The sequence below is a fragment of the Micropterus salmoides genome, unplaced genomic scaffold (genome assembly GCF_014851395.1).
Source record: "Micropterus salmoides isolate LMB-PRFRI ecotype aquatic unplaced genomic scaffold, ASM1485139v1 Ms_hic_scaffold_3, whole genome shotgun sequence".
NCBI lineage: Eukaryota > Metazoa > Chordata > Actinopteri > Centrarchiformes > Centrarchidae > Micropterus > Micropterus salmoides.
The window spans coordinates 33,568,503-33,588,413 of NW_024042261.1; the positions used below are offsets into that span (position 1 = coordinate 33,568,503).

A 19,911-nucleotide genomic window follows, 5' to 3' on the forward strand; every position below is an offset into this window, starting at 1 on the left:
CTTTCAACTGTGAGAAACTGTGGCAACTGCTGAGCAGACTGACACATCTCAACATTTTTAAAGCACATCGCTCGAGGCCACAAACTAATTTCTGAATAATTTCTGGTGAACATTTTAGCTGCTTTGAACTGACAGATACCTTGACATAAATCCTTGCACACAAAACAAATGTTCTCTTAAATTATTAATCCGTATAAAATTAACATTACATTACTCATATCTGTGCACAGATATCCTAGAGTTGTTGGTGAATAAAAATGACTACATAGCTGATTTATTTTTCAGCAAGTGTGGCTCTCAGTGAATACCATTAATTTCACTCTGAAAGTTAGTTCCTATCAACAGGTCCTGTTAACAGGGAGAAACGCAGGTTGTTAAATTAATGCAGCTGGGATAAAGATAAGTGTTTCTGTTTTTTCCCTGATTATATCTAACAGGTGCAGCCTACAAATTTTGTTGTTAAATCAGCATAAAAACCCAACTGAATGTTGGCTGTGTGGCATCTTTATGCATCAAGACTTGAGCGTGATAAATTAACAGTGGATATACTTGAAGGAACATATAGATTATTAGTCATATGAGCTCATCATTTGCAGGGACCCACTGGAATGTTGTTGGAGTTCATCCAACCACAACATGCTTCACTTGTGGTTTGTGACATCTCAAGGATAAAACCGCCTGGGGCTGAATCAAGCAAGTTAACAACACACTGCCCGATTCATAAGAATTGCATTCATTCAGGGTGTGCTGGAGAGGGGAGAGAGAGGAAGAATGGTGGGCGGAGGGGAGAGGGACTGGCGTTAACAGGTCTGCTCTGCAGCAAGGGGCAGAAATTCCACGACGGACAATGAGCTTTCTTGTTCCCATGGGCTCCTTAATGAAGGGGTGTAGCTGCGTGGGTAGAGGGTGCAGGGCAGGGCTGAGGGAGAGTGGCGACTGATAGACGTGGGAGATGGAGAAGCAGCTCATTTAGAGACAACCCTGCCCTTATCTTTTACTCATCAGCACAGCCTGCATCTGTCAGCATCCCCTCTCCCTCCCCGGACCATTTCTCTTTTGTTTCCAGCTTCATTTCCTATCCATTGTTTGTTCCTTTTTCTTCCTAATGGCAGCAAAAGAATCATAGTGGACACTCGAATGAGCTACTGCTTAGAAATAAAATAAAAGATGAAAGGAAACTTGATGAGACTGCAGAGAATGGCCAGTTCTTCCCATCATTCTGGGCTGTGAGTCACTTTTTGTTTTGGACTCACATACTAAAACAAAATCAAATAAGTGCACATCTAAAACAATTGAAGGCAGAGAAACTCAGGCAGGCTATTTCTGGGAAAGAACTAAGTCAAGTCAACTGAACGAATGCCGCCAGCCACCATTGAGACTAAAAATAACAGCCGGAAGAGGCCGTGCCACGCCTCAGCAGCAGGCAAGTAAATCCGGGTGCCAGGAATATCCCGTATACTGGGGAGGAGAGATGCCAAGCGAACCAGGGCCTGAGGACTGGCAGCCGACTCCGGTACAAAACACAGGCAGACAGGCACCAGGCATGGAAAGCCTGCACAACAGTCATCATCAGTGAAGCACAGCCAGCCCTGTCATATGTCCACTGCAATCCTATCAACTCCAATCAGCCAGCACACCATGGAGATTATTTTAAAACCAATGGAGGATTTAAGCCTTTAGAAAATGGGTTTGGCAAATGCAGGCTGAAACCTGAGAAGAACTGTTTTATGAACGAGCTATGCAGAATTTTCACACATCAGGAGCAGCACATAGCGGCATTTGACGACATAATTACTGATTTTAACTCACCCCCTTCTATTACTATGATTAGGATTTCTAATATACCACTATCCGTGTTGTTCTTCACAGCAATATACACTAGACAACTGGCACCACTGGCTCCAATTGCCCGTGCTCACCCTCTGTTTCCAGAAATCACGAAATGTAAAGTCATTCAAATGGTTCAGATGCCCACTTTTACCAACATTCCCAATTTGTGATTACTTAAAAGGGTCAAAATAATATATATTTTGTCACTTAGCCCCTAGTGGTTATCAGCCATACACATAGTTTTTGTTTCATATATTAAAGTATACCCTTGTGTCGTTCGATGAATACTGTTCTTTTTACTCTTGATAATCCACAGCTGGCGATGTTCGTTAACTGAGACTACTTCTTCAGTACAATAAAAAAAAACAATCTGCTTTATCAGGGTTAAGTGAAACATGTTTTTTATGATTTGGCTGATCTGACCCTTTATACCATGAATACCACCACTGAGGACAGAGGATCAACTTTTCTCTAGAAAGAGCATTTGCTGTTAATCAAAGACACAGTTTGTATTTTTAGATTTAGACCTTCCTGTGGCCAAAGATTTGCACCTGACATCAGAATTTCACCTGGTCAGATAAACTTCATCTGTGTGAACTCAAAATTAGAACGGAGCGGAAAGTATTCTGTTAGTAGCAGCAGAGCAATTTTAATATACAAAGATTAGTGTAAGAGGGCTGCTCACACTTAACAACTCCGTTTTAATTTAACTACTCCACTTCTCTAACAGATTGGGGCCAGTAGGTCAACAGTGCTCTCAAAAAAACATAAGTGATGAGCTATCAAGTATTCACTGAAGCAAAGAGCAACAGTCTTAATCTGAACAGTGAAGGGAGTGTTCACCCCGTTCAGGGGTCACAGCAGTGGAACAGCCCATCACAGAACTACATCAAAGGCCTGCCAGAAATATCAATGGGTTTGGACTGAGGCCGGGAAATTCACTATGGCAATCATTATCTGGGCGCTGCACATGAAGGAAGGAAAGACACTGAACATAGGTTGTTGTTTACTCTTCCATATCTTCTCTTTATATTATTACAAAACTTTACACGGACAGTTGCTAATCTCCACTCATGAGTGGAACACAGACAATACAACAAAAAATAAACAGTATTTCTCATCCAAAAGGCATAAATAATATAAAAGACAAACTTCCTTTAAAACAGATACATTCATATGAAATAATATTTTACTACTACAAAAAATAAATAAGTCATCTAAAGAGTTTTTGATCTTTTATGAGAGTCTTTCCTCCAGTGGGATATAGTTTCTGTCTTTGAGCAATGTTTCCTTTGCTCTTTGTCTTTCTCTCCATCTGGCTTTGCTCTCAGTCTCTTGTAGTCTCTCTCTTTTCCCAAGTCATTCATCTCAGTTCAGTCCATCGAAGGTTTTGTGTCCTTGCCACCGTAACATGCAGTGTCTCTGACTATAGCATTGCTTAACCTCTTCCTTCCTGGTGTGTAGTGATATTTCCACCACTGTCTCTTGTCCAGACTCTAAACCCTCCACACTGCAGGAGAATGCATTTGTGTGTGGGCTGCATTCAGACCTCCTGTGGGCTGGGCTGGATCAGCTCTCCTGCCAGGCTGCTGCTGGAGATCCACCCAGGCTTTTCGTCACAGTCAAAGTCTGGCAGGCCAAGACTCTCCCAGCACACCACAGGCCCCTCCATGTCCACGCACTCCAGCTCCCCCTCAGCTGCACAGAGACAGAGAAAGAAGAGTGTTTTGTTTATACTGCATATTAAAGAAGACAAGAACAGATTCTGGAGAGGCCCACAGTGTAATTTGTGGCTATGCTGCATAGTTTGTCTGCATACAACATCAGGATTGGTAATGATATAAAAACTTACTAGTAAGGCATTAGGAGCAAGAACTGTATGAGTTCGTTTTGTGAGTTCGATGAACCATGAATGAGTTTTCATTTAATCCCCAGAAATTTGTCTTTAACTTTAATGTCTTAAAGCCATAGTTTGACATCTTGGGATATATGCTTAATCGCCTTCTTGCCAAGAGTTAGATGAAAAGATTGATACCACTCATATCTGTTCAGTAAGTATAAGCTTCTAGCTTAGCACAGAGAAGCTTATACTTACTGAACAGATATGAGTGGTATCAATCTTTATCTGACTCTTGGCAAGAAAGCAAGTAAGCGTATTTCCTAAAATATCAAACTATTCATATAACTGTCTGAGCTTAAAATTACAATGAGCTTGTGGTTGATAACTAGTGTATTTATATAGGTTTGTGCAGAATCCATTAGTCAGTCTGTTTGTAATTTTGTTATTCTGCATTATTCATACACTACATTTATCATGAAATACTTCACCGGCCACAAGCCACCATTAAGAGACACGACTACCATACAAACATTAGAAAGTAAATCATACTAAATAGTATCACAGTTGATTGTATGCAATACTGAAGGGGATAAGGTCATGCCTGCCTAAAATTGATGTATTTATTTATATAGTCTTATTCTATAACCTAATTCAACTAATTGGTGTTTTGATTAGAAGATTATCCAAACATTACCTGAAATTATAGATTTTCTGAAATAAATAGGAAATTCAAATGCATAACCAGGGCTGAAAAGAACATGACAAGTTGCAGGCATCTCTAGCAATTAAAACTCACTTTTATCAATTGATTCATGTTATGTGGTAGGATGCAGGTAGAATCTAATGCTTTTTCTACATCCACTGGTGCTGAATAACAAAGAAGTGAGAAAACACCAAAAGGACAGAAGAGCAAGAAAAAAAGTGGTGGAGGAGGAAAAAGACCCAGATTTTGTGGCCATTTTGTATAAAAATGTGTCTCACCAGTGTTGTCTGCTTGACAGTTTTCATTGTTCTCGACCAGACAGCAGGAATGCTGTGAGGGCGAGGACTCCTTGTGCTCATCTGGCTGGTACCCTGCATCGGCCCCCTGGTCACCAGAGAGCATCTGGTTGTTGGGGCCGTGGCACTGCGACGAAACCTGGCCCAGAGGCATCATCTCCAACCCGTCCTGCTGGCACGGCGCCACACGATGCATTAGAGGCAAAGTGCCACTGGAGTAAGTGCCATTGGTCTTGTTGTAACATCTGCTCAGAGACAGAGGGAGATGGAAAGAAAAGTGGGACACATTCGTTTATAAGGTGCCAGTGTGTTACTGAGTGCTCACCCACTGACAACTCTCAGCGGTGATTCACATACAGCTCTGGTTCTTCCTCTCCGCCAGACACAAAAAACCTTTGTGCTAATACTCCTAACAATGTGCAAAACAATGAGAGCTCTAATACAACTGAAACACTCTGGCACAGCTGCAAAATGAGTTTTTTAATAGTTAACTCTCAATGCCTCTAAATAACTGTGACACATTGTGGTTTTGCTCTCGGGTGAAGTTCCCAAATGCAGACAGTTTCACGCAGCGAACTTCACCATGCTTCTCTCTACTTGCGCTAGAATTGGATTGTGACCACGCCCCCTCTTTTCCCAGCAGCCAGAGGTAAATAAACACAGGGCTCATTAGGTCTGCTGCCTGGGTGCACACAGGGTAAACTGTGATGCTGGGGACCCTTAAGTACATAAACAGGACTAGCAGCAGGGGAAATGTATGTGTGTGTGTGTGTGTGTGTGTGTGTGTGTGTGTGCAAAGCTTTTGCACCTTATGAAATATGAGCAATGTGCATTCTTTGTGATGTCCATAAGGCTCCTCTTTTTCAGATTTTTCCAATTTTCAACAAACAATGCAGATTGCTTTAGGAGTTTCACCCGGATTTTATGTTCCCACACACCTAGAAGTTGCTGTGCTTTCTGTTGCTGACACTAATCACTGCAGTTTAGAGTGAATGAGGTGTGCTTGTGACATACACAGCTCAGAAATATTTCCGGTAATAGAAATTGAAGTTGTGGATTATGCACCAGAATACATTTAAATAAGCCCTTAAAAAAGTACAAATCTTTAAACTATAGAATGTCTATGGGTTGTCTCACAAATTCTACTTTGACAGATCCAATTCTTGCCAGGATTTTCCTACAAATTTCCTATACCAATTAATTCCCAGATTTCTGTGAAAGCAAAATATAGTAAAACATACACAAAGCAAAATTAGATTAAAAAGACTTCTTCCCTTACCTGTTATTGTTGCAGAGGTTTTGACAGCTCATACAATCTGACGAGTCTGTTTGGGGAAGAGCTGTGTACATGCCTCCACCCTGACAATACAAATAGAATACAGACACTGCATTTAGCCAAACCAAACTGTATTTGCACCTGCTGATGTAAAATGCCACACTTCATTTGATACTTGTATATCATGGATATTAATAAGGTGTCCAGTCTCTATGTTCGGAGTACTATGTGCAGCACTCACGTTATGGTGGTGGTGAGGGTGCGAGTGCGAGTGCTCGCAGTCCCGAGTGCTGTGGGGCAGTGTGCCATCGTGGCCGTGTGGGTGGCCAGATGAGAACAGGCTGCTGGAACCATTGAGCAGTGCCAAGCCATTGGGTAGTTTGTGGTGGAGGTGATGACACCCTTGGGGTAACATAGGGCCACTGTGCCCGTAGCCCCCGTGGACGCCCCCATTAATGCGGTTGGAGCCAGGCAATGTAGTGTAGTCATGAACGTGGCCATTCATCTCTGCTGGCTGGTACAGGTAGCCGGGAGGGTCATACTCTACAGCAGAGAGACAGATAGAGTGAGGAGGTTATGGAGGGACAGACAGATTAGGACAGAGGTAGAGACCAGTTTAAAAGTCTGATCTAGTCCAGTAAAAGGAACAATTCTTCACAAACATGTATTAATTATTAACTAAGTGTATGAAGCAGTGAAATGTGGCACCGAAGCTTTCAGATTCTTCTTAGTCTTTTTTAATTGATCTTTATCAGATATATTTTAGTGTTTATTTCTTCATAATTTTGCAACTTTTTTTTTACCATGGCAATGTTCTTGTACAGCAGCTTGTGTTAACACAACATTAAACCCCCATTCACTGGGATTTTTTTGTACAATAAGAGACAGGATTTGTACAAAACTTTGTATTTGCCAAAACAAGTTCTCAAAACTTTGTTTCAGCACTGAACCTCTGTTAACATATGGCCATCTGCATTAAAAAATATCAACTCTATTGTTCAATTCGCCCTGATGTTGGTGAAGTCCAGTGAATTATCACAGAGAAAGTAAGAACCTGTGACTCAATATTAGCCTTGGCCAAAATCTTTAATCTACAAAGCCCCAAATATTTACAGATCCAAAAGGTCTGGTTAAGAGTCCACAATGGCAAACATTTTTGCAAGCGCTGTGGGATCTATATATATTTGAACTATGAACACTTGGAATATGTTGCACAAGCTGTCTTGGGGCCAACTGTCTTTAAATATGAGAAACTAAAATGGAGTTAACTCTTTGTATATGTGCTGCAAGCTCATTTAAAATTAACTACAGAAAAACTCGGAGTGAACACAATAGATGCCATATGATACGTTTTTAAACACATTATCCAAAATCTCACAGTGTAGGCAACAACTATACTTTTTTATGCTAGCTTTGGATTTACTTTGTTTCCAAACTCACTGTGCATGTTGTTCTGCTGGCGATTCCTCCACAGACACATGGCGATAAAAGCCAGCAGAATAAGCACCATCACTCCCAAAACACAGCCCACAATGAGGTACAGCAGTCCTCCAGGTGGGCTGGGTGGCTCCTGTGGAAGGGGGCCAGGTGGGGTGATGGGGTACTGACTGGGTGACCCCGGGGACTGACGTGCTGCAGCAGAGAAGAAGGAGGGGGCATGAGGAACAGCTTTTTACCCGCCAGCAACAAAGAAAAATAACACAGTACCAAACTATAAAATGCAAACCATTGTTGTTGGTCTCATAAAACTCAGTACATTTATGTTGTGTAATTATGGCGATCATACCAGTCATTAAAGTTACAGCCTTCGCAGAAACATGCCTGGACTTCTGATAAAGTGGAGGTTTGGTTGATGCATGAGTCACTTCTTGTGTGGCACAGTTGTGTGTTTTCTTACCTCTGGTCTCACAGATCATGACGTTGCTGTATTCACTCTCTCCCCCATCATTAAAGCACTGCATCTTAATATCATAGGAGGTCTCAGGCTGGAGATGTCCAATCATGTGCCAGTGTTTTACACCTGAGGAGGGTGGAGAGAGGGAGGAGGAAAAAAGGCGGACAAAGGTGAGAAATCACTTCCTGTATGAGCTGGTGTTGACTCACATCGCTCCAAATCCTGTGTAAAATCACTATTTCTATTCCCTCCTTCTCCTTCTTCTCTTCATGTCTCACACTTACATGGAGGTCATGTTCTTTCATGCTCTCGCTCTCATTCACCCCCCTCTTTCTCTTTGCTTCAACACCCCCACCCTTCTCTCTTACTCCGTCAGTCCCACGAGGGCCCAGACAGTTGCTTTACTCTGGACAAGCTCCATATATGGCAGCTTCATGTTTGTCCTGGCCTGCCTCCAGTATTCACTCACACACATACACACACACACGCCACAGGCTCACTACCACACACTATCACACACTACTACGTGCTCTGTAATCACAGATGAGACCACAATCTTTCACATGGAAATGCTACATTTCCAACAAACAAGGCTGAAATAAGTTGCTATTCTTGCTGTGTTTTGTTTAACAAAATGCACATGTCCTACAAGGTAGATTTGAACAGTTTTGAGGGGGCAATAAAAGAAAGTTGCTGCTAAAGCTAAATCTACTCTGTGTTCAATACAGAAGCAGAAGTTTAATACACAAATAAACACCAGCCTGTGATCTATTACATATTTTGAACTGCATATTTGAAACAAGACACAAAGATTATATGAGGAACCACAGTATTTAGTAAGTGCCAATCAAAATGTGACAATAGCAACGAGAGTCAAATTGCTGAGTTACTGAAAGTTGGCATCGAATGGTTTGTCAGATTATTAGTTTTGTCTTATTTAGGGAAAGTTCTTACATGGCTAATTTTGTTAAGACGTTTAATTTATACATAAATCAAAAATGGGAGTTATGTTTATATTCCTCAAAGACTGGTATCCAAAAAACGATTATGTTGGCACTAACATCTTCAAAAGATAAAATAAGCACATATTTCGTGATATGCAGGTTAAAAAAAAAAAACTACCAGACTTCATTTAAACAATTGTCAAGTCATGTGCTTTAGTATGCTTCAGTCCTGGTAAAAAGGTCTATGTCTTGTGTCTGCCATAGTGTCTTTTATGATGCTGGGCTGTTAAAGTGAAACTTAAAAGTAGCTTTGACACGTTGTCTAGGTACATATTACTGTATTTTCAAAAGTATTTCAATTATTTAAATATGAAGTGGAAGCAGGTCATAACTATACATTGAAATACAGTCACTGAATTGCTATGGAAACAGTTATAGGTAACCTAGATATCTAAAAACACTTTTTGACTGAATTATGCCCAATAGAGATTTATTCATCATCTTTTGACCTTCAAATCCATGACATTGTGGAGTTTATGGAAAATTAGATGTTTTCGATGTTAAAGAGTTGGGCGGAGTGAAAGGACGTCCCTCCTTCCCTTCCTGTACCAGGCTCCACTGAGCAACCTGAGCCCCTCTCCTCTGACTGGGCTCATATTTCTGGCAACCATTTATTAAAAACAGATTTCAGAAAGCCCTACTGCCCAGGAACAGCACTCCCTATAAATCAAACAGCAGAAATGCCCCTCTTCACTACACCCCACTCTTGACACCGGGTATCCATTACCCTCGCAACTCCCACTTCATCTGCAGAGCATGAGTTTCACATCCGGGACGGGGCTGTCAACAAACAATCTACACCAACTACACCCAATCTGCAGTGGAAACACAGACACACAAACATTAAAACCAGCATTTCCACTTACCTTCGACCACATCCCTTTTGTAGTCGCTGTCATTGTCACTGTCTGTGGGACGGTAGTATATGTAGAAGCCTTGAATTGGAGTGTTGTTGTTACTCGAGGGACTATACTGGATGGGGATGGAAAAAAGATTACGTTAGACTACAGCAATCTGGTGGGCAATTATTATACAAAGAAGGGAAATTTTCCAGCAACTAATGGCAAGGATTGTTATCAGCAGATGTACAGGATTGCAAGCAAGATTGTGATTGCACTGTCTGTCTGAAGTTCAGGAAATGATGGGACTGTCTGAGGTTAAGTAAATGTGGAGAACAATCAATGTCCATCTGTGGCCGAAGGAGGAGGAGCTTTGAACAATGCAGAATCAAAACGTAGACAGACAGGGCCTCTTAATCTCTGTAGCTCTAATCAGCACAGCTGCTCAATTAAAGCTAGGACTGAGTCTCAAGAACCACAAGCAGCTCAAACGCAGATGAGCCAGCTAGAAAAGACACATCGCCCAAGTTATTCTGTGACCGGCTGGTCTTATGTTGTGGCCAACAGTAAACGTATGTTTATTTAAGTACTGTCCTTAATACTACCATTTTGAGGTACTTTATGCTAGTTTATACTTCTTCTCCAGAGATGTATACTTGGCATTCAAAACTTGGGGACATGAGGCTTAAATTCAATTAAGGAAGAGATCTAAAAACGTATTTCTCCACCTGTCTTATGGATGTTGTATGTCAGTGGTGTACTCACAGTCCAGCGCAGCATGATCTGTGTGTCACTGATGGCGTCTGTGGATGAGATGTGAGGTCCAACTACAGGACGGTCTGCGATCTGCAGGCTGGCTTGTGGCACCTGGTACAGCTTCGAGGGAATGCTGTGAGGACTCTCGCCGTACATGTTTATGGCTACAACGCGAAACTTGCAGGTGGAACCTGAGAAAGAAATACAATGATAGGGGCAATATTACAGTACAGCGGTGCTGAGCAGAAATATTGTCTTTATTAAATGAAATGATGTTGATACCTCTTTATTACTGTCTCATTATATTCTATTAGAGGTTTATTCAGTAGGTTATCTACTTACATACAAATATTGTAATACAGTAATAACCGAGCTGCAAAAAATACATTATCATTGCATCCCAAAAGAATGATTTCATGCTTTAAACACTACTAAATAATCTTAAATAGTCAAATATCAGCTGCCTGGATAAGTCACTCTTGTGTGCGGCAGTGAAACAGGTAACATTAACATACATCATCATAACATCAAAATCTAGCAAAAATAAAATAAAATAAAATAAAGATCAGAAAGATAAGGAAACTAGTCATAAAACATGTGTTTTTCCCAGTTTTTCTTAGTAGGGGGAGGATCAAGAAACCCTTATCTGGGCAGAGGAATCACGTCGTGCTTCAGTGGACTGTAGAGAAAGGTTTACTGTGTATAAAGTGTACTATGTGAAAGCTCACCAGGCTCCAGATTGCGAACTTCCACAGATAGCTTGAGAGGCGAGATATTATCCGCAGCCACAACCCACTCTGCGCTTCGGCCGCGTCTGTACTCGACACGGAAAGCTGTGATTGGAGAACCGCCATTGGCTCTCGGGATCCAGGTGACATACACTGAACTTTCAGTCGCCATGGAGATTGTGGGGCGATCAGGGGCCTCGGGAACTGGGACAGAAACAAATAAGGAATAACCTATGAGTCGCAAACTTCTGTGAATCCAATTAAAAACACACAGAGAGAACTGGCAACCGTCATCACTGCATCCCAACTCATATAAAGATGGAACAAGTTCACAGAGAAAAAAAAAAAAGAAAAGAACACACATCACAGTGAAGCGGCATGCCGTGGAGTAATGTGTACTTACTGCCTGGGCTCTTAGCCACAAAGTTAGAGAGGGCAGGAGACAGTGAGAGAGAGAGAAAAGAGGGTTATTGAAAAGACCAGTGAGTTTGAGCAACGCAGGCCTGCTTGTAATGCGAGTAAAACATGCACACACACATATACACACACACTCAGAGCTAAAACTAAAGCCGGGTGCAATCTCACAGCTTTCTGCTTACAGCATCTTTCACCCAAAGAGTCATTACAGGGTGTCAACTATCGTTTCACTGTTTGTACTCCAAGACAGATGGAAACACCACATCTAAACATTAAGCTCTGAAATCTATTCAACACAGTCCGGTCATGAACTCTACAATAATTATCCGACAGAAATTCCCATGACTTCCTCAGAAACACCCCACAATCATTCTTTGCACACTGCTACAGCAGCAAAACAGGACTTTTGCAGGCAGTCGATTGTGTCTACACCTACCTCTGTCGTGTATGACGACACCAAAGTGTGTGTTGGGGGTTTTGTCCTCTGGAGCTTTGGGGGGCACAGAGATGACGGGAGGCTTGGACGGATTCTTGTTGGAGGTGGTGCTTTTCTCTGAGAGAGGAAAAAGAAAAGCTGGGAATAAGAAAAACAAGGCCCAACAGGTCTTCAGGGCTATCAGTTCCACCAAAAGCACATGGAACAACTCCGGATGTTGGCTCTGTAATCTAAGTTTTCCTCCTGATTTCCGGAGCTGTTCTGGTTTTATCAGGGTGGGTTTCAGGTTTCCACTTGATAACTCTGCAGTTACACTTAGCTGTGTTGTTACTTGGAGTGTGTCTCCTATTTAGCACTTTTTAAGTAAAGATAAAGAAACACATTTTTGTAGTTTATACATTTCTAAACAGTGCCGTAGCCATCACTAAAGATACTGAGGTCATGTCCTTGTTATGGCTTCTGGGTATTTGAGGTTTTTATTTATATACATTTCATGGCTCTCTTAAAGGCTGATTCTGATCTTTTTTTTATGGTAGACAAAAAACCACCACCAGAATTGTATTTCTGGCAGTGTGGACAAGGTTTTGAAACAAGCATCATGCAGGAGGATTCATTTTACAGAAAATATAACTGAACAGTTAAAATAATTTTTATAATTAGGACAACAACAAAAATCACAGACCTTGTTGAGGATAAGTCAAATATTTTTTAAGGAGGTGGTTTTGTTCTGGTGAGTTGGAGCTGCATGTGGACATAAGAGACTGGTTGGCATAAAAGAACCACCCTTGGGATACAATCATATGTGTGGGTTTTGGCAGTATTTTACATATTTCTGACCAGGGAACATTTTGTCAACATTTTGGTATAGCATTATTGTTTGTTTTTGGAACATTTGCGGTTGTTCTTTTTTGATTTGTCTCAAAAGCACACCAAAATATGTTTATTCACTATGATTATGATCCTGATCATTATGATTGTACGTGGGGTTATAAGTGGCCAATGTGGTCGAAGTAGTCATTTAAAAGGAATAATCCACCCTCAGATACAGAATGTGGCAGTATATAATTAATGTTCAATCATCTAGTAATTATTCAGTAAGGAAGTGTCATCATTTTTTTGTTTTGGTGTCATCACTTATCCTCAGCCTGTATCATCTGCTTCTACTTCAGTTATTAATCCTCCTCAGTCCACACAAAAACTAATTTCATTCTCTAGGTGCTTGAGCCAAAAGTCAGCTTGGTTGAAAACTTTACTATGCTTTCCCTTTTATAAATCAGAAGCATAATGTGATTACATAGGTTTGCTCTGAAGGTTTAAAAAAAAGCTACAGCACCCCTGCTCTCATGAGACTGCTATCGATAGAGAAAGAGGTGCATGTTCCTGCCTCTTCTCCAGTAAATTTCTCCCTGAATTTCTGTAAACAGCCAGATGCTCTTTAACGCAAAAGGGGCTGACACCCAAACCTCAAAATACCGTTGACGTTTCAGGCTGCTGAAAATGTATCGGAAAAGGGTCTAAAGTGGTGTCTTCCAGTGGTCAGTTATACACAGGCATACGAAAAGAAACACTAAACAGCCTAATACACAGGAATTGAATATAAACTGGTAATAACAGCTGCAGAAGCTTCGACTGACCCTTGCCGGTGCGGAAGGTGAGCATGGCTGCCTGGCCCTCGCCTGCTGAATTTCGAGCCACCATCAGCACCTCATAGAGACTGGAGGACTCCAGCTCTGACAGCCGCAGGGTCTTCTCACTGCCAGGGACACGAACTGTATGCCAACTCCCAACCACCGTTCCCATTTCATCAACCTGACACACACAGACGGCCACACACACAGACAAACACAAACACATGACTAAAAATGAGAGAAAAACAAAATCATCGTCTGTCTAGAATCCTCTGTAGTTCAGTCTCTTTCCGAGCCTGACTAACGACAGGGAACGGCCTCAGAAACAATCCCTGTGAGATTTATGTCACAATTTCCAGCTCCAGTAAAGCGGAGTCCTGCTGCCAACAAAGTCTTAACTAGTATCGCTGCAGTTTTATAGTCATAGTGAGCTTATTACTGAAGCAAACACAGGAAAATGACCAACCTTTCAGTCATTTCAGGTCCTGGCTCTACCTTCTTTATTTAATGTACACATTACATTCACCCTTTGTCACACTCCTAAGGAAAGGTCATGTGTTTGTGGTAAAACTAAAATCTGTCTTTAAAGTGGTCATATTGTGCTCATTTTCAGGTTCATAATTTTATTCAGGGGTTGTACCAGAATAGGTTAACATGTTTTAATTTTTAAAAACACAATATTTTTGTCATACTGCACATTGCTGCAGCACCTCTTTTAACCCTGTGTGTTGACAGCTCTATTTTAGCTCACTTTAGAGATGCATCACTCCATAGCTGAAACAGATGGTAACTTCCTTTGAGGGGGACTTTTTTGCTTTGCAAACCTATTGTATGTACACACAAAAAAAAATATATGACGCAGTAAAGGAAAGGGAAAAGCCAACGGCAAGACAGAAATTTTTCCCCCACCTTACGGTATTTGACAAAATAGGCGTTGATTGGACTCCCTGCATCACGTCCTGCCCTCCACTCCAGGTCATACACATCAGGCTTATGAGTCTGGGGCGGGCTGATGATGATCGGCGCCTCTGGAATAGGACGGTCAGCACTCCTGTCAGCCGGCAGGTTGATTGTGTCGCCTTCATCTTCGGTCAGGAAACGCTCATGGCCCTCGTCGCTCTGCATTGGGTAGAGCGATGGCGTCGCCTCCAGTAGCACACCGGCAGTGGAGCCTGGCTGTGGACCTGTCAGAGAGAGGAATCAAAGGTTATTAAAGTATATCTGCGTTTGTAACAATCAGATCACAGTTCAATTTGACTTATAACAAAGCTGGGATGAAAACAAAATTCCTTGTTTAACGTTATTCCTCCTTACATGGGAACAGTTTTAAGATTTCACCCTTCTTCCTTTTTAATAGCTTCTGATAAAGATTGTAGTTTAAAATTGAATTATTTGTCTCGTTTTGACGAAAATTTAAATATATTTTTTTATACAAATGTCTTCTGTCTTGATGAAACTAGGGTTGGGCCAATAGAGGACGCCATGGTTGACAGACATCACGACGCTGAGCCTGCATCGTGCCTACCTCAGGTAAACACACTTGCCCCGCCTCTCTCCCCCTCGCTCCACTTTCTCCTTCAGCAGTAGGTTATGTTTTATAAAGTCGCCTAAAAGACACCGACCTCGTTTTTTTGCGTATTTTTCCACCCGTTGCTGAAACCAACATCTGCACCCTGTCTGTTCACTGGTGCTTTACCTGGTCCGTGCGTAAAATATCTACCGCGACTTGTAACTAAGTAAATAGGCTACCAAGTTTTTTACCTAGTGAAGTCTGTGCGACTGCTGCCTTCTCCAGATTTAAGCATCTTCATGAAGATTGACAGACAGACTTGATTTCTGAAATAAGACTTCAAACTAAACTAAACTACCTTCTGCAAGATAAAAAGTGTCTAATTAACATACTGTTATTGGTATAAGATAACAGAATGCATTGATGTATTTTTATTTGCCAATGTACTTACAAGTGGTTTCCACCTGTCACTGGAAGAAGCACAATGTAATAAAAACTGAAGCAATGGCAACAATGATACTCAGTGACGAACAGAGGAGACCTACGTGACCAGAGAGTCCAACCAGGGCGGGAAAGTTTTACACTTGGAACAAGTCTTTTAATCTGCGTAAAATAACAAAAACCCTGGATCTCTACCATGCTACATAACCCTGTCTTGTTTGTTTTTTTCATTAAATCGCCGAAGCCAGAGCGGTCCACCTGGACAAATCATGCAATCTGTGAGTCTTATTATGGCTGACACCAGTTTGGCAGAGGCTAGGTGGAATTTTTCACAGACATTTGGAGGACACTGAGCACAGCCTGAAAGAGCAGGAACCGCTCGACTCTGAGCCACACCACTGAGGTCAAAGAACGCCATAATTGAATATTAAAACCTAAACAAGTGAATAAGGAGGTTAAAGTCCTGGGTCCACTTTCAGGCTGTTTTGTGGGCGGCACCAGTTCACTTTGTAAAACAAACAGGCCTAGAGCTGGTAACATTAGACCTGATCCTGGGACTGCAGCCAGCTGCCACACATTCCACACGCCAACCATTAAAATACCGGAGAGAATCAGAACCCAGCACTACATCCAGTCCTACACACTCTCCTGCTCGTTCCCTCCCTCCCTGCCTCCCAACACACTGATGCAGAAGGAGGCAATTAAGGCCACGGTGTCTTCACCAATTTGATGGAGAAGAGTGATATAACTTGAGTAAGTGCTACTACACCTGGACAGAGATTCGCTGCCAAGTCCGTCCCAGAAAAAGGACACACCTGGGACTAAATGTGACAGTAATTCATGAAGGATTACCAGCAGAGAAGGTTTAGATGTCAAGATGATGTATTTTTTTTAATTAAATAACATAAAAATGGATTATCATAATTTTCTGTTAATCAGGTGATCAAATAATCATTTCAGCACATTTTGTTGTGGCCACAGCGGGGCTGCTGGCATTGTCATTTAGGAGCCGGGGAGCACTGTGGGTGTGGATGGGAATAGCAGGGAGGAAACAGCCAATCACATGACAGAATAAGGACACCACATCCCCCCGGTGGTACATCCCACTTAACGGATAAAAGCATGGGTTGTCATAGTGATGGAAACTAAAAAGCAAACAGATTGCTCTGTGTGATGAATTACAATACACATCAATGACACATTTTACTTTGAATGCAAAGGGCATTTGATAAGCTCCCATGCTTGGTACCTAAAATATAACTGATCTCAGTGTTTACCTTTGCTGGGTATATTCTGCTTATCAACTCCCCATTATGTTTTTGTGTAGAAATGTGGTCTGCAGCAAAGATATTAAATCAAATTTTTCTTCCTGTGTTCTGTGGAAGGGGAGCAAATGTTTGGCAAGGAACTCGACTGATAGTGAACTCGGCTGATCCAGCCTGGTTTGTACTCCCTATGTACAGCATATAGCTGTATTAATCATTCTGCAGATATAGAGGCGAGCTGAGGAATGGGTCCCTGGCGTATAGCGGCTGGGGAGGGAGAAGAGGGGAGGCTTGGGGGAGAGAGGTGGAGGAAGGGGAGGGCTGTGATGTGTTAATAAATAAAAGGCAGTTGTGTATGATGTTGACAGCTGGGTGGTCTGGTCCTCGTCATAACCCTTCACGGCTACTCCTTACATTCCAGCGTCCGGGGGCTTATCCCCGACGGCGTGCACAAAGCTCACTCTCACGCTCAAACTCAGTTCAAGGCTCAGGAGGAGGGCGGCCTTGGCTTAGCCTCTCCTACCAGCCCTCAAAAAACACACACATTCACACTCAAAGAGCAGGGACTCCCTGCAGATACTGTATGTGCAGGCCCACAGAAATCCTGCCTGGTAAGATGCCTTAACCCTCTCGAACACGAGCAAAAATTGCTGTAACAATTTACAATTATGTGCATTTCTCAAACTGCTCCCTTTTGTATCTGTAAACTCTTGAGCTCTGCAAACCCTCCAGTGTCTTAGTACAGTGGCAGTGTAGCACTGGATACAGTTTTAGCTTGTTTTGAGTGTTATGAAAGGGAAATTAAAGGGGACGTTTGGGAACATTAAGGTTGAATCACTTGATTAACTGAAAATTAATCAACAGCAATTCTAATCATCTGTTTTCATTTATCAAGCAAACGGTTCTGGATCTAGCAGCTCAAATGTGAAGACACCCTTGATTTAAACCATTGTCATTTGAATATCTTTGGGGTTTTGACTGTTGGTCAGATAAAACAAGTTATTTGATGTGACATTTGGCTCAGTGAACAGTCACACACATTCACTATTTTCTGACATTTTATAGACTGATAAAAAAACATTCCTTTTTTTTGGCAAATCACTCAACAATAAAAATAACCACTAACCCCAAAAGAAACAAAAAAAGATGTCTTGGAAATTTCATTATTTGTTGTCTGCCTTTTGTAAGCACTCTCTGGGTTAAAAGTATGTATGTATTACTAATACAAGCTGAGTTGAGAAAGCTCCATATTAAAGCCAAGTAACAAATTAGTTTGAGATAGCTGATATATACCCGATTGCGTTGTAAGCATTCCACATGACTGTGCCGAGCCAATCCCGTTGTCCAGCAGACACTGAAACAAGCCCTCATCCTGTGGTGTCACATCTGTAATAACAAGTGAGGATCTATAGATCTGAAAGCGTGGTGATGAGGTGATGGGCTCAGCGTTGAACAGCCAGGTGATGTTTGGTGAAGGGTTTCCTTTCGTTACGCAGGTAAAACGAGTGGAGGAGCCAAGAGAGACGAGCTGATTGGTCATGCCCTCTGTGATAGACACAGGCTCTGTGGAGGAGAGGCAGAAAGATTAACATCTCCACAAGGACTGCTGCAAACAGTCCCCAAACCCCCAACATCCCTTCTTGACCTTTTCTTACCAAGAACATTCACAGTATAGTTAGCGCTGATCACAGTCCCCTGCTCAGTCTCAGCAGCACAGGTATAACTCCCTTCATCACTCCTCGTCGTCGAAACAAAAGCTAGATTGTTGTGCTGTCGTTGGTGAGAAGCCCCTTGTTTGAGCTCTTTACCATTCTTAAACCATTTGGCTGCTGGTGCAGGACTACCAGACACGATACACTCCAACGTCAGCAGCTGTGACTGCTGCACCACAACAGTCACTGGGGTGGTGGGGTAAACTATTCTCACTGGGCGGGAGGAGTCTGAATCTAAACAAACAAATGAACCATATCAGCAGACAATAAAATAAAAATAAAAATTACAGTTAAGATATACAAACATTCTGAATCTTAAATGAAATGTAATTAGACTTACGTTTCACTGATAGCTTAGTACCATGAGGCTGCATGACGGTTTCCCCAGTAACGGGGTTTAACGCACCACATTTATACATGCCCTGGTGCTGGGATGAAACAGAGATAATCTGGACGTTTCCAGACGGAAGCACTAAATATTCATCTGAAAAGAGAAGAAACAGCAGTTCCAGTAATAGCACAGACAACTTCTTCAGTATCAAGATAGTGGAGATTGTGGAGGTACAACAGAATAGATGTTGTGAAGTAGTAAAATTTCTGGAAATTCAAATAAAAAAAACCCTTTATAGATAAATTAACAAAATGTAAATGTATGTTTTTGCCAGACACTGTGGGGAAAAATTAAGAAACTGATGTAGTATCCTAATGTCTCGCAGTTTATTTTCAGAATCCAAAAAGGAAAGATTTATTTGCTGATTTCAAACAAACCTGTTGACACTTCTATCCACTCCCCTCGTACTCTTAGTCTAGGAAGCGCTGGAGGGATGCTGCGCGGTAGAGGACACTCGATAAGAACAGTGCTGCCTTCCTGTGCTGATAATGACCGCCGCCGGCCACCTTCATAGTCTGTTATTTCTGCAGTGACAGAGAAAAAGAAGACTCCTTCAGTTAAACTCACTTTATGTGCAGAATATTGGACATTTAATATGTGCTGAGTATCAGAAAGGTCAAGAACAAAGGCAAATGGTGCTACTTGAGTTGAGCTGTTTGTGTTGGATCACTGGGTTTGTTTATTTTTGCAGTGAGTGATTCTATTCATGCCTGATAACTGTTCCAGATCAGGGTCAACCCCTTAGAGTAGTGTCCAAGCAGCATCCCAGCAGGAACATAACACACCACACAGGAAAGCCCAACTCTCATTAAGGATGCTGGTCAAGAGGCATCTGGAAGGGTGCCCGAATAAAAACTCCTACTGCTTCCTTCCCCTCCGCACTCAGCAGCAGGCAGCCGAGGACAGGCATTCTTTTAAAGTGTTCAACACTCACAAAATGGCCTT

At 41.9% G+C, this 19,911-nt stretch overlaps 1 protein-coding gene across 2 annotated transcripts in view; it reads right to left on the reverse strand.

Moving 5' to 3' along the window:
* Positions 1–2,820: 2,820 nt before the first annotated feature.
* Positions 2,821–19,911, reverse strand: part of cdon (cell adhesion associated, oncogene regulated) — a 30,723-nt gene continuing 13,632 nt past the window's right edge. For both annotated transcript variants that reach the window (XM_038692579.1, XM_038692580.1), the window contains exons 4-19: positions 19,344–19,490; positions 18,916–19,059; positions 18,519–18,809; positions 18,157–18,426; positions 14,557–14,831; positions 13,654–13,828; positions 12,020–12,136; positions 11,167–11,370; positions 10,448–10,629; positions 9,710–9,815; positions 7,843–7,965; positions 7,386–7,577; positions 6,187–6,488; positions 5,949–6,028; positions 4,652–4,914; positions 2,821–3,528 (exon numbers count right to left, since the gene is read on the reverse strand). In XM_038692579.1, coding sequence (XP_038548507.1) covers positions 3,374–3,528; positions 4,652–4,914; positions 5,949–6,028; positions 6,187–6,488; positions 7,386–7,577; positions 7,843–7,965; positions 9,710–9,815; positions 10,448–10,629; positions 11,167–11,370; positions 12,020–12,136; positions 13,654–13,828; positions 14,557–14,831; positions 18,157–18,426; positions 18,519–18,809; positions 18,916–19,059; positions 19,344–19,490 — 3,026 coding nt within the window. In that variant the 3' untranslated portion in view covers positions 2,821–3,373. The remainder of the gene's footprint in view (positions 3,529–4,651; positions 4,915–5,948; positions 6,029–6,186; positions 6,489–7,385; positions 7,578–7,842; positions 7,966–9,709; positions 9,816–10,447; positions 10,630–11,166; positions 11,371–12,019; positions 12,137–13,653; positions 13,829–14,556; positions 14,832–18,156; positions 18,427–18,518; positions 18,810–18,915; positions 19,060–19,343; positions 19,491–19,911) is intronic.